Source organism: Anolis carolinensis, chromosome 1 (assembly GCF_035594765.1).
Source record: "Anolis carolinensis isolate JA03-04 chromosome 1, rAnoCar3.1.pri, whole genome shotgun sequence".
Lineage (NCBI taxonomy): Eukaryota > Metazoa > Chordata > Lepidosauria > Squamata > Dactyloidae > Anolis > Anolis carolinensis.
The window spans coordinates 260,729,010-260,743,336 of NC_085841.1; the positions used below are offsets into that span (position 1 = coordinate 260,729,010).

The 14,327-nt window shown below is 36.7% G+C and overlaps 1 protein-coding gene across 1 annotated transcript in view; it reads left to right on the forward strand.

The window, feature by feature from the left end:
• Positions 1-14,327, forward strand: part of ptdss2 (phosphatidylserine synthase 2) — a 48,644-nt gene that overhangs the window by 21,916 nt on the left and 12,401 nt on the right. Inside the window, exons 3-10 of the mRNA XM_003214853.4 lie at positions 2,654-2,736; positions 5,267-5,334; positions 6,902-7,036; positions 8,933-8,983; positions 10,137-10,250; positions 11,062-11,180; positions 12,249-12,363; positions 12,844-12,989. Of these exons, the coding sequence (XP_003214901.2) occupies positions 2,654-2,736; positions 5,267-5,334; positions 6,902-7,036; positions 8,933-8,983; positions 10,137-10,250; positions 11,062-11,180; positions 12,249-12,363; positions 12,844-12,989 (831 nt within the window). The remainder of the gene's footprint in view (positions 1-2,653; positions 2,737-5,266; positions 5,335-6,901; positions 7,037-8,932; positions 8,984-10,136; positions 10,251-11,061; positions 11,181-12,248; positions 12,364-12,843; positions 12,990-14,327) is intronic.

The following is a 14,327-nucleotide window of genomic DNA, read 5'->3' on the forward strand; positions in this document are numbered from 1 at the left end:
ATTACTTTTCAGGAGAGAAGGGTGATGGGTCATTCTTGCTATGTTTTGAAGGAGGGGTGGAAATAGTGTTTCCCATCTCAGTAATTCCTATAACTTCTGGAATCCTCAATGTCTCCATTGCAAAAATGAAGGTTTTGCGTGGGGGGAGGGGGTCACATTTCTGGCTAAACAAAATTCCCCATTGTATCTTTCATCCTCCCAAGCCAGATCTCCAGCTCATATGGGTAAAAGAGCTGTGCTGTCACTAAACTACATTCCCCGAACTCTTCCTTTTTTGCTGCCAAAACACAATGAAAATTGGGTCACTCTCATGTTGCTTGGGATTTGTTTTGTTTTTGTGGAATGCTGAAAAAAATCCCCCTCTGACCTGAGGTTAAGCATTATTAACATGATATAGTAAATCTCATACTTGATCCTTTTAATGTGGGGTTCCTACTGGACCTGGGACTAACAATATGGCCATATGAATACTCTTTTTTTGAAATGGATGCAAATTAGCAAAAACAAACTCATGTTCTCATCGTGAGATGGAAAAGTTCCTTCTCAGCTTCACCAAATTTTCAGTTTATTCGTTGTGATAGAGCGAACCTCTCGCTGAGCTCCAGAAAGCTCTTTTGCATTTAATCATGCGGTCTCCCTTTCTCTTACTCCTGCATTCCATGGCCTGACAATTTTAACAACACACAGCATATTGAGCAAACTGTCAGTATTATAGTTGTCTATTTAAGATAGAGATAGTATAACAGATAGTATAACAGCCCTGATGGCGAAGTGTGTTAAAGCACTGAGCTGCTGAACTTGCAGACCGAAAGGTCCCAGGTTCAAACCCCGGGAGCGGTGTGAGCAGCCGCTGTTAGCTCCAGCTTCTGCTAACGTAGCAGTTCGAAAACATGCCAATGTGAGTAGATCAATAGGTACCGCTCTGGCAGGAAGGTAACGGCGCTCCATGCAGTTATGCCGGCAACATGACCTTGGAGGTGTCTACGGACAACGCTGGCTCTTTGGCTTAGAAATGGAGATGAGCACCAACCCCCAGAGTCAGACATGACTGGACTTAACGTCAGGGGAAATGTTTACCTTAGTATAACAGGACATTCAAGAGGGGCTTGGAACAAGACATTGCAGCAAAAGTTCTATATATCACAGGTGGGACACAGATTTCCCAGTCATAGCAGTAACACTTATTTCTGTAGTACAACTATATTTTAGTTACACTCTTTTGCCATTACCACAGCAGTAACATTTATGTTTTACAGAATTAGCATGCTCTTCCACCACTGAGTGGGATTTTTTTAACCTCCAACAGTACCGCTCCAGTTTAAGCTCAAAACTACCATAACAAATAAACATAATAAACTGCAAACACATAAATGTCCTCTCAAGAAAAGTGGGCTCTTAAAATTTGTATCATATTGGGACTCAGGCCGTTAAGTAAGTCAGAGCTTTCCAAACATTTCATGTTGGTGGCACACTTTGTAGACATGCATCTTTTCACAGCACTAGTTTTACTAGTAAACTAAAAGTTAAACTAATCCCTTATAAGAGATACACACATACGTAAGGATAAAGAAAGTTGGGAAACATTGCCCTACAATGTTTGCATCTCAGGCAGTCATGCCTTCCATTCCATTCTCCCTCCAGCCACACTGCTTAACAACCAGTCACGATTCCAGTTCCAGCTCACTTGTCCTCATTGAGTTTTTTCCCTCAAAGCTTTCTCTAAAGATTTGTTGATCTTTGTATTCACTCTGTATTCACCTAAAGCCTGCTTAATAACATACATTCAAGCCGACCATAGTCCCACTCTATTCTGCTTTAGTCAAACCTCACCCATGAGTAGTGTGTCCAGTTCTGGACACCACAATTCAAGAACACCATTGCCAAGTTGGAATGTGTCCAGAGAAAGGCTAACAAAAGGTTAAAATGTCTGGAAGTCTAGCTCTATGAGGAGCAACTTAGGGAGCTGGGCATGTTTTGCTGAGATAAGGGAAGGTTGAGAGAGAACGCGATAGCCATGTTTAAATATCTGTAAGGATGTCATATTGAAGACTGGAACAGCATGTTTTCTGCTGCTCCAGAAATGAGAACATGGAGAAAAGAATTCAAACCTCAGGAAAAATGTTTCCACCTAAATATTAGGAATATTAGGAAGAACTTCCTAAAGGTAAAAGCTGTTTCTCAGTGGAATATGTTGCCTTGGGATCTGGTGGACTCTCCCCTTGCTGCTTCTACCTCAAAACTATCCAAACAGGGTGTTTACCAAGGACTGTGCTTGCTGCCAAAGTATTCTTCATTGTTGAAAATCTTTCCCAGCAAGACCTTATAAATGCTCCTGACAAATTCATCCTTTTCCTCACCAAAGAGAGGTTTCAATTTTCACAAAGCAATTAATCAAGTATGGCTTTTAACAAGGGTTGAATGCTGCATTGAGTTGGGACAAAATGAATATTCTTCTTTCTGACTACTGAAACATTTAAAATAGTGTATTTATTGCTATAATATGAACCAGACTTCAAGATTCTTTAGCCTTTTCATGTATACTGTCTCCTGAAATAAGTAATTAGTAACATTTTGCTTTGATTTTAGACATTCACTTACTGTTTTTTGAATAGATATATAGTAATGAGTATCTTATTCTTGTTTTTCCCCCCAGAGGAATTGTTGCTAGCATTTTAGTTTTCTTGTGTTTTGGAGTCACTCAAGCTAAAGATGGGCCATTTTCAAGACCTCATCCAGGTAATTCAAAGTAGTCATGGTATTAAATATTCTTAATAAAATCTGCCTAACACATCTATATGGAAAGATCAATCCACTTTTGGTGACAGTTTAGCACAATAGAAAGCATAACACAAAATCCTCTGTTGAGGCAGAATTGTGGTGCGGATGGAAGAAAAAAGTCTTGTTTCACAAGGGCACTTCCACTTGCGTAACATTATATGCTGACTGAAAGATTCATGTCGGTCAGTGGCCTTACATAGAAAATCTTTTACTTGCCCTTTAGCCTCCTGACAACAATAATTGGGGCTGCGTGAACTGGTTCTGCTATCTTCAGGAACTTTCTCCACACTAGTTTGAGTTGTGGTTGTAAGCAAATTCTAAAGTGAATGAAGAACATTGGCCTTCTACTCATGCGCTTGTCAAAACAGTGCTGCCCTCGTTTACAGTCCTGTGAACATTAACTTGAGAGTAAGCCTCACTGAATTCTGAGTAGAAATGTGCAGGACTGTATTGCGGCATCTGGTAATTTCAGTAGTATCCCTGGAGAACTGCGGTTACTAGTGACTATCTTCAGAAAAGGATACACACTATTAGTGACTTGCACCAATCCGGAGTTACAGTATATCTGAAAGAGATTTTTAGCTATACTGAAAGAGAAAGGAGAAATAACATAGATTCCCGCTCCCATTTCATTCAAAATCACTCCCCTGATTCTCTCCATAGGACTGTCTGTCACTAACGTCTTTATGGGGAAGGAGGCAAAAAATTGAGTGTTGTGTGGTTTCCAGACTGTATGGCTGTTTTAAGAACAGGCATGGGCAAACTGTAGTCCTCCAGGTGTTTTGGACTTCAACTCCCACAAATCCCAACCAGCTTGCTGGCTGTTAGAATTTGTGGGAGTTGAAGTCCAAAACACCTTGGAGGATCAAAGTTTGCCCATGCCTGTTCTAGCAGCATTTTTTTCCAGATGCTTCACCTGCATCTGTGGCTGGTGTCTTCAGAGGATCTCAGCCACAGATGCAGGCAAAATGTCAGCAGAAAATGCTGCTAGAGCATGGCCATACAGCCCGGAAACCACACAACACTCCAGTGATTTTGACCGTGAAAGCTTTTGATGAGACAAAAAGTATCAGAGCCCACTTTAGACGATACGTCACTAGTTAACCCTGTGAGAAAGATCTTTGTAACTTTGTTTTTTTATATAGGTTTCTTAGTTTTTATTTATTTGTAAGCTGCTTTTGAAGAATTATTAGACTGAAATGCAAGGATATAAGTAATCCATTAATAAATAATACCAGCGAGTAAGCTAGAAATACGTGACACTGGTATAACTATATTTTATGCCAAATATGCTAATGTCTTCAGAAGTACCTTGCTTCACATTGCTAGCTTTCACTAGGACAAGATTGGGTGAGAATGGAGGAAAAAGGCTATTTTAAAGTATGTTACCTAATCTTCCCATCCTAATGGCACTCATAATATGTATAATATTTTAGAAAGATAAGCAAATTTTAGAACTATGCAAAATAATGGAAGGTTACTACTAAAAAGAAGATACCATCAATGTGTTAAACATCAGCATAAGTTTGGAGGAAAGACTCATCATTCATTGGTAATGAAACAGGAGAAGCGAAAATGTGTTTGGTAGGAACTTCATCTCACTTCAGATTCTAAAGGTTTATAATAATAACAACAACAACAACTTAATTTTTATAGCCCACCTCCATATCCCCATAGGGACTCAGGGCAGCTTACATGGGGACAAAGCCCAGAGAATGAAAAGTTTCAGCATATCAAAAATTAAAACACAGTACAAGATTAAAACACATAACAGAACAAAATAGTTAAAAGCATTAACCAAGAACCTAACATAATCATCTTAAAATACATCACAAGGCATCATCTTGTCTTGTCTTCATATATTTGATATCTTTGTGTAGCAGTTAAATACGCCAAGGCAACATTGGCCAGTACAGTTGTCTCTCCATATGCATTGTTTTTGCATCCACATGAAAATGTTAAGGGAAAGAAACCCCAAAAGCAAATCTTGTTATTTGCCATTATATATAATTATGCCATTGGATCTAATGATTTTGATATCCATGGGGTCCTGGAAGCAAATGCTAACGGATACCAAGGACTCACTGTAATACAGAATAAATTTATCTATTATTTTTATTTAATTATTTTTATCCCACTTTTCCCCCTTGGGTGGGATTCAAAGCGGCGAACAATGGTTAAAACAACAGAAATTACATGACACAAAGCAGAAATAAAACAGATAAACAAATAAAACATTACATAACCCATAAATACAACATGTACCACAAAACTATCTATGGCAAAAACATCCTTAAATAACCAACACTAAATGTGTCCTAATGTTGCAAAATATGATGACTTCATTGAAAAAATGTGCTTTCCTAGATGGTGTTTGGCAGTAACAGCTATTCCATAATATGCCTTAAATATATTTTAAAATAAATACAGCCATCAGAACTGTTTTTTGTGTGTGTTCAGTGTATTTTTCCTCTCTTTTTTCCTCTAGCTTACTGGAGATTTTGGTTGTGTGTCAGTGTGGTGTATGAGCTTTTCCTCATCTTCATTCTCTTTCAGGTAAGGAATTTTTAAATTACAGGTTCAAATACATTCTAAAAGGTAAAATCAAAGATCATGTTTACTATCACCATCCCATACTAGTTAGTTCTATTATCACTTTGAATTTAGAAGGATAGATCAGTCCGAACAGATGATACTGCCTTACCAAGTCAGATGACATAGCCACTGAGTGTTTGTTCTCTACTGGTAAAAGCACTTCAAAGTCTTAGGGTATTTCTGGTATTTGATTTTATTTGTTTGCTTGTTTGTTCAGTTGGATATGTTTGGGCTTTAATCTGGAACATGTTCCAAACAAAGCAAATGCTTTGTCACTAAGATATTCCTCTTCCCAATAATAATTATTTCTTTTTCATTGGCCCAAGTAAAGGTTGGAAATGTGTGTAACAGAGTACAAAATATGCTTGTTAGAGGAGGCAGTGTCTCATCCCCTCTTTCTTCATCATTTTATTCTTTTTACAAGTAAAGAGCCAGAGCTTTTTCATTCTCATTTGTTTTCTTTCTCACCATTATGTAAACAGCAGGAAAGAGCAGTCTGTGATATACTTTTCCTTCAAATCTTTGTCTTCCTGGTTAGGTTTGTTCTCTTTCTTTTGTAGTTTGCAGACATTTTAGATGGAAGTCCTACATTGAGAAGCCTCATGAATGGTCCTGTGAATTAGTCTCTTTAGAGCAATTGGAGAGGGTTTTAATTATCACTGTTCTGGCATCTAAGCCATAGAAGCTGTACTTCACAATTTCATGAGCTATAGAAATGATAGCCTTGATTGCTGTGTTAATGTTGTGTGCAGCATGCTCAGTGGGTTGTATCTCATGCTAAAATGTCTTGAGAGTGCCTCCCATGAAAAGGCTCAGGTCATACTCTCCTTACAAATTTAAGTCACAGGCTTCAACCACAATAGAAATTTATTTATCAGCAACTTTGCATTAGTCCCTGACTATCTATAGCAAATCTAAGAGTTTCATGTCATAAAGGGAGTTTTGGGTTATGTTACAAAGAGGACAGGAAGCACCCTTTCTCTCACTGGTGTTTACAGATTTAATAACTGAAGGAGCTAAATTTCAAACGCTATTTTCCTCATTGTAATCCTTCGCAAGGGCTGCTGCAAAGGGGAAAAGTATATTTTTTGCAGTGCTGTTGTTAAACTGAAATTTATTAGTCCTATATAACCAAGTATTTTACCAGAGGTTTTTACTGAGGGGATCCCACCTTCTTCCCACATATTAGAGAGCCAAGTGTAGTTCTTCTTCTGTTTTTCAGGCAGATGCAATCTATCTTGTGGGAATGGATAGAAAACTAAAAGACATCTCTGGGGCTGTGTGTTGAGTTTCCTTAGTATCAGTGTGCAATCAGATGTAGGAGATAAAATAACTTGCTTTAGAATTGTTACTATGTTGGGTTATAACTTCTGTTCTTTAAGCTATCGGTGAATATTCTTCTGTTTCCATTGAAAGACGATTGACTTTTATGTCATATTTTCAGTTACTGGTGAAAAATGTATTCTACATTCTGCTATGTTCCATTGTCAAGATGAACTATTTCTAACAGATTTATTTAATTCTGCAGACTGTACATGATGGAAGACAGTTTATGAAGTTCATTGATCCTAATTTAGGAGTTCCTTTGCCAGAAAGAGACTATGGTGGAAATTGCCTTATATATGATCCAGACAATAGGACAGATCCCTTTCACAATATTTGGGTGAGATACTAAATTTGAAAGATCTTACTGAATTAATATGTTTAGGTTCTAGCAGTTTGCACAATGTATTATGTAATGCTGTGAAATATGTACAGTGTATTACGGAAACCTTTGTCAATGCAGAATTCAGCTTTCTAGAATCTCAGGTTTCATAATTTTAAAAGGAAGTGTTTATCATCTTCAGCTGCAAATATAGGATTGAAAATGAAATATTGTGTTCCAAAGGGTTGCTAAGTAAGGTTTCAATGCATAGGGGTTGTGACATCAGTGCCTAGCATAACATTTTGCCTTTTTCATGTGACTAGAAAGCAGTAGCATAAATTATATAAACATAATTATGGACCTTCTATTAATGTCATTAATTACACAGCTCAACCAAAAAAAAATGATTGTTAGGCCTGTTCCTGGGATTATTTGGGGTGCTGTTTCAGAAACTCATATTGGATAAGCTCTAGTTTCTTAAGTATGGTTGTCATTATTTTCTATGGGAGAACAGATGAAGACTAGAATGTGGCATTTGTTCTGTAGCTCAAAAACTAGATCTGATAGGGAAAAACTGATGCCATTTTTGGAATCAGCAGGTCAAATAGACCAAGAACCAGTACCAATATCTGAGGCACCAAAATGTGTGTTGGCCAGTGTTATTCAGCTCATCTGATTCCACTGTTCTTAGTGACGCCCTTCCTCCTCCTCCTCCTCCTCCTCCTCCTCCTCCTTCTCCTCCTCCTTCTCCTCCTCCTCCTCCTCCTCCTCCTCCTCCTCCTCCTCCTCCTCCTCCTCCTCCTTCTCCTCCTCCTTCTCCTCCTCCTCCTCCTCCTCCTCCTCCTCCTCCTCCTCCTTTTCTGACTTTCTTTTTCTTTTTCATCCTGGTAAATTAGAATGTATGTATGCTACTTGTAGCCTGCCAACCAACCCCTTTGTTGATTAGAGCATGCTAATCTAACTAGACACTTTAGATGTGGGATTAAATTATTTAACTCCTCTGCACCCTTTAGAATCTACTGAAGAAAATTTGCACCTGTTCTCTGTTGCTGTTCAGGTTTTGCTGTGGCAACTTTAAGATATAATCTTTTGTCTGGTGAAACTAAGGTGACTGAAATGCAGGCTTTGTGATGATTCTGAATCAAGATGATCTGGTGATATAAAATCTGGAAAGATTTTAAAATCTAGGTTGACATTAGTTATGTATACCATAGATTTCATGGGTCAAGACTTTTTACTTTGTCTTTTGAAAAGTAAGACTCACACAAAAACAAAAACAGCCATTTCTGTGGTTACACCTTGTGTTTTGAGTGCAGCAAAGGGACACATATACTTCAGTGGAAGATGTCATCTAATTAAAATGTTGCATATTCATCACTTAGATCTATTAATATAATTACTATTAGAAGTACAGTAGTAGTATTTATGTTCTACTTTTTCTCTCTCAAAGGAGGCTCAAAGCAGCTAACACTAATAATAATAACAATGTGTGAATTAAAACCTGAAGGATATAAATATTAAAATTGAATGAAATACAGCAATATTAAAAATACATAGTTAATACCAATAAAATCAGTAAAATATATTAAATTTCATAAAACATAGAACTCCTGGCAGTTATCACAATTAGAATGAATATATTTCATTTCTCTCCTCTTTATTTTCTGTTTTTATTGTGATTATTGTTTTATACTAGATCCTCCCCCTGAGGTCATACTGTTTGGGTTTGGGTTTTTTTTGTTTTTTTTTACAATGTTACTCAAAAGATAGGAAACATTTTAATATATTTTAAAGAAGGCATTTTGTATTGCAACCACATTCTCTGGTAGAAGTTTCAGATAGTTATCTTGATTTATTTTTCTTAAGGAAAATGGGTCTAATCTGTGTAGCTTCATTGTTCTGCTTGAATTACAGGACAAACTGGATGGATTTGTTCCTGCTCATTTCCTTGGTTGGTATCTGAAGGTAAGAATGTGTGTTTTCTGTATTCAGTTGTTGTTAGCTTTTGAAGCTTCACTCGCCCTATTTAAATGTTAACAATGTGCAGAATTAATTATGTAAGGCAGTCATCTGTGTATTTAGACTCAAATTATTTCTTGCTTTCCGTGCAATAACAAATTTAATACGTTTTGTCTGTCAGGCTTTTTATATACACTATATAACACCAAAATAGTTGTCTAGACTCCTTTTTAATACCTTTTACCCTAATTAACTACATTATTTTCATATGAAACTTTAAAAAAACAACTTGACTCTGGCCTGTGATAAAATAATTTTCACAAAGTTGTATTTTTCCTACATTTTCCCTTCCATAGATATTTACATGTTAAGCATTCACAATTTATAAATCATAATCAACCTAATATTCTGATATTGTATTCCAGGTAGAACACTTTAGTTTCATAAACTTTGTTTAGGACAGGACTTCTTAAGCTTTCTTTCTTTCCTGGAAACTTGCCACAGAATAACAAATAATGGCTTGCAGCTGGCATTCATTAATACATGATCCACCACTTTGACCAGCACTATCTTAGGAAATGTGTTTCCCATAGTTTAGTCAAGTAGGATTCTCTTGTTTATTCTCTGAATATTTTGCAATAGGTCTTGCAACATTATGACAATGCAAAAACTTCTGTATTGCTTTGTAGTTAGCACTGATTTTAGTGTATGACCTCTATTCTTCAAAATGATCTGTGCCATTCAATCTCCTTTTCTCAGTCCAAAGTCGGACATAGTAGAGTCATACCTGCTGGGTACTCTTTTAAACAAATATTCAAATGATCCACAATTTTTTTCAGTTTGAAATACAAACAACTTTATGATGTAGCAAATGTTTAAAATGGGGATCAAGAATCAAAATTATGTCTTGCTTCTTTGAATACAGGGTTAGCAGGTTCTGTTGCTGACACTGCCACATAGTTATAATGTCCTGTGTTCCAAAGGTCTACAATTATTTCTCTTCCTAAGTAACTATAGTATAATATATATATAATATATAGTATAACATCTATAGTATAGCCTACAGTGTCTTTTCAAGTGTACTCACATTTTCCAACATTTTTCAAAAATGAGTCACCAAGATTTGGGATAATGATCTCATTTTGCCATTTCTTTTTAGACACTAATGATCCGCGATTGGTGGATGTGCATGATTATCAGTGTGATGTTTGAATGTCTGGAGTACAGTTTAGAACATCAGCTTCCAAACTTCAGTGAATGTTGGTGGGACCATGTGAGTATAATTTTATAAAGAAGATTAAATCTAGATTTGAGATTGCTTTTGTTCCTTGAATCATTTTACAGATAATCATATATATGTTCAGCAAAATGAGATTATGAGAAATGGCATGAAATTTTTTGTGATCTAACTAATACTAGAGGAAGGGAAGAGAGGAAGGAGTAGAGAGCAAGTAAGATACTACTATTGTAAAAAAATATTTAAAATGATTTTTTCTTTAAAAAATCTTTATTCTTTAAAGCAGACAGTTCTTATAGTGTACAGTGGAAACATGGCAAGAGAGAAGACCAGCAAGGCAGGAGTAAACATGAAATGAAATGTGCAATCCTAGACAGAGAACAGATAATAAATCTTGACAGAAGAAGGAAAATGTTCAGAAGGAAATGGTAGATTGTCGTAAAAGTTCAGAAACAAATATCCTAGCTAGTTAGTATAGGAATAATCACAGGAACTCTGAACCAACTCAGCAAATGCACTGTAATGTAAGTTGTACTAACAACTATTAGAGGGGAAATGGATGGGGTAATGCATTGTGCATATTTGATGGTGAAAAAGTGACATACGAATTCTTCAGATTTAATCCTTACAGTTTATGAATTGTTTACATGTGACTGTTTGCTGCCTTGAGTCCCCTTGGGGAAGAAGGCGTGGTATAAATAAAGTTAATAATAATAATGATGATCTTGAATTAATTTATGAAATATGTCTCAAAATTATATGATAAAATATGTAATAAATTATGAACACATGTAATCTGTTGTGACGACATTAATATAGAGACTGTCCCTCCCCTTTTTCCCCGTAGTGGATTATGGATGTAATCTTATGCAATGGGCTTGGCATTTACTGTGGAATGAAGACGTTGGGGTGGCTTTCCTTAAAAACATATAAATGGCAAGGACTTTGGAACATTCCCACATACAAGTATGTTAAATTATGAAAGTTTCTACTTAAACTGGCAAGATATATATCTTAGAGCTTGGTTTCATGTGTATTAATGTCTTTTGAGAAAATAACGTCATTGCATTCTGATGCGTACCAGCACTATCCACAGGTCAGTTAATAGCAATGGCAGCATTCTCAAAAACAAGAATGAAAACTACTGTGAGAAAATAGAAAGTAGCAGATATTGAATTCTTTATGGCAGCTTAAAATTCAGGCCAGATGGCATCTGCAGGCGACAAGGGCAGTGTTTTTTTGTTTTGTTTTGGGGGGTTTTTTGGTCATTTTTCTGTTATTTATAGGTTACATTAAAACCCATAATTTTGACCCCTAAAACTTCCCTTGGCTTATACATGAGATTTATTTATACATGAGGGAATATAGTACAGTGAAGTCTCACTTATCCAAGCTAAATGGGCCGGCAGAAGCTTGGATAAGCGAATATCTTGGATAATAAGAAGGGATTAAGGAAAAGCCTATTAAACATCAAATTAGGTTATGATTTTACAAATTAAGCACCAAAACATCATGTTTTACAACAAATTTGACAGAAAAAGTAGTTCAATACGCAGTAATGTTATGTTGTAATTACTGTATTTACGAATGTAGCACCAAAATATCACGATATATTGAAAACATTGACTACAAAAATGGCTTGGATAATCCAGAGGCTTGGATAAGCGAGGCTTGGATAAGTGAGACTCTACTGTATATAAGATTGTACATGATGTCAGACATGAGAATCAGGGTTATCCACTGAAGCTGAATGGTTGGAACTTCAGAACAGAGAAAAAGATGTCTTAATACAACACATAATTTATCTGCTAAATTAACTGCCACAGAGTATAGTTATGGCTGTCAGTCTGGATATCTTTAAAATTAATTGGACAGATTAATGATTGATACAGATATCAGTAGCTACGAATCAAGATGAATATATCACTTGCAGTATCACAGCATGCCTCTGTGTAGGTGTTGAAAAAGAAACCATAATTCACCATATGCTAATATCATTTGCAATAAGTAATTTCTTGTGGCTTTTCCCCTCAGAGGCAAAATGAAGAGAATTGCTTTCCAATTCACACCTTACAGCTGGGTTAAATTTGAGTGGAAGCCAGCATCCAGCCTTCGCAGATGGCTAGCAGTGTGTGGTATTATTTTTATAGTAAGAACTCTTCTTTTTTTTTTTTTACAGATGCAACCAGTTGACATATATATCCCAAAACAGATTTTACCATCTTAATAATGTACACATGGCTTTTTATAGATAGGAAATGTTTAGTGCCCCAATTCACTGTGGCAGGAGAGACCCCATGTTCCCTGTATGGATTGTCTTACTTCATAATTTTGTAGGAATTAATTGTGGATTTTGAACATTTCCATTGCATTGAATTTCAACTGACTGGTTACACTATCATAAGAGTGGGAAGCGTGGGTGTATTTTTAAGAACTTGTGAAATTTTAATTTTGCAGAATAAAAAAAACTACACTATATGGGAACACTTCACTTTGGGCTGAGGATATCATTATTGCTAGGTACCTCAAATATACTCAGTCTTAAAGTTTAGGAAATTATGACACATTTTGGATTTGAATAACTGGGATTGTCTGAAAATCAAGGGATTGAATAGTATATGTGTGTCAGTTTTTATTGGCAGAATTGAACACTTTTTACTTGAAGTTTGTCCTGTGGATGCCTCCAGAGCACTACTTGGTTTTGCTGCGACTTGTCTTTTATGTGAATGTGGGTGGTGTAGCCATGAGAGAAATCTATGACTTCATGGACGATCCGTAAGTTATTCCTCTTATTAAGTTTAGTTGATAACATGCTGGCAAAATACCAAGGCAGTGGATCAGCAGTCTGGTACTGCCTAGAGCAGTGTTTCTGAACCTGTGGGTCCCCAGGTGTTTTGACCTACAACTTTACCAGCTGTTAGGATTTCTGGAAGTTGAAGGCCAAAACATCTGGGGACCCACAGGTTCAGAAACACTGTCCTAGAGTAATTTCATTTTTTGAGAAATAAACTGAACACATATTTTGTAGTTACTGGCAAAATGCATAAGCTTTGGTTGGCAATGTCAGTGTGCACCATGGTATTCTCAGATATGCAGGGTTGCACACCAAGCTGCTCATGATTCAGATTAGCTTGAATGCTGCTCACTTTTGCATATAAGACCTTTGATTTGTCTTTACATTGGGACTGTCACTCTTGTAGCCTTGAGGAAATGGTCAAATTGGAAGGGTCTAGTTATAAAGATCCTTCAGTGTGCTTGTTCCTTAAGATTTCTCCAGCAGATTCTTTTGATTTTTGTATCACTGCCCTTCTGTATATTGCAAATATATTACACATCTGCCCTCTCCCAGCAGTGCATGCACAAAACAGCTTCCTGATTACAGTTATTTGTTCAACATCATTGTTTCACAGTCAGTAGGGCTCAAATCCCCAGAGTCTTTCTTTTTCTTTTTCTTTTTGTGTTTTTAGCAGTTATTTAGTGATAATGAATCAAACCGGCTGACAGACTGGCTTATTGTCTCTTCGCTGGGCAATACAAAAAGTGTCTTGTGTTCAGTACCTAGCGTTCCAATATTTTATGAAGATCAGCAGTTTCACTTGCAAGTCTAGAGTGGGAAAGAAGGGCCAATCTTGATTACTTAGTCGGATTTCAGGCCATTCCCTGCCCCTCGAGTTGGATCTGCTGGTTTGGGATGTGCTTCCTGCTTCAAGGTAAGAAGGGGTCTCCATTTCTGTAAGTGAGCTCCTCTCCTCAACAAATTGGCTCATCTTCTGGCCTTTCTGTTTCAGTTGAAAAAAACTTCTGTCTTTTATTCCTCTGCCTTCTGTTCAACCACATGCATAACATTGGAACAGGGGAGCTTCACCAGTCACTAGCGCCTCATTACTGATTTGATGTGTTACTATTCTTTGCTAATGCAAGATACAGAAATCAAGGACTTTTGTCAACAAGCTCAGTCATCACTCCAGAGTTGTATAGGGATACTTTCTTACTTGGGAAAGGTGACCAATCAGCCCTTAAAATCAAAGTTCCAGATTCTGTATAAATTTAAGAAGAACCAACTCTCTCCGATGTTTGTCATTGATGAGAATTTTGCAAGCAGATAACAAGCAG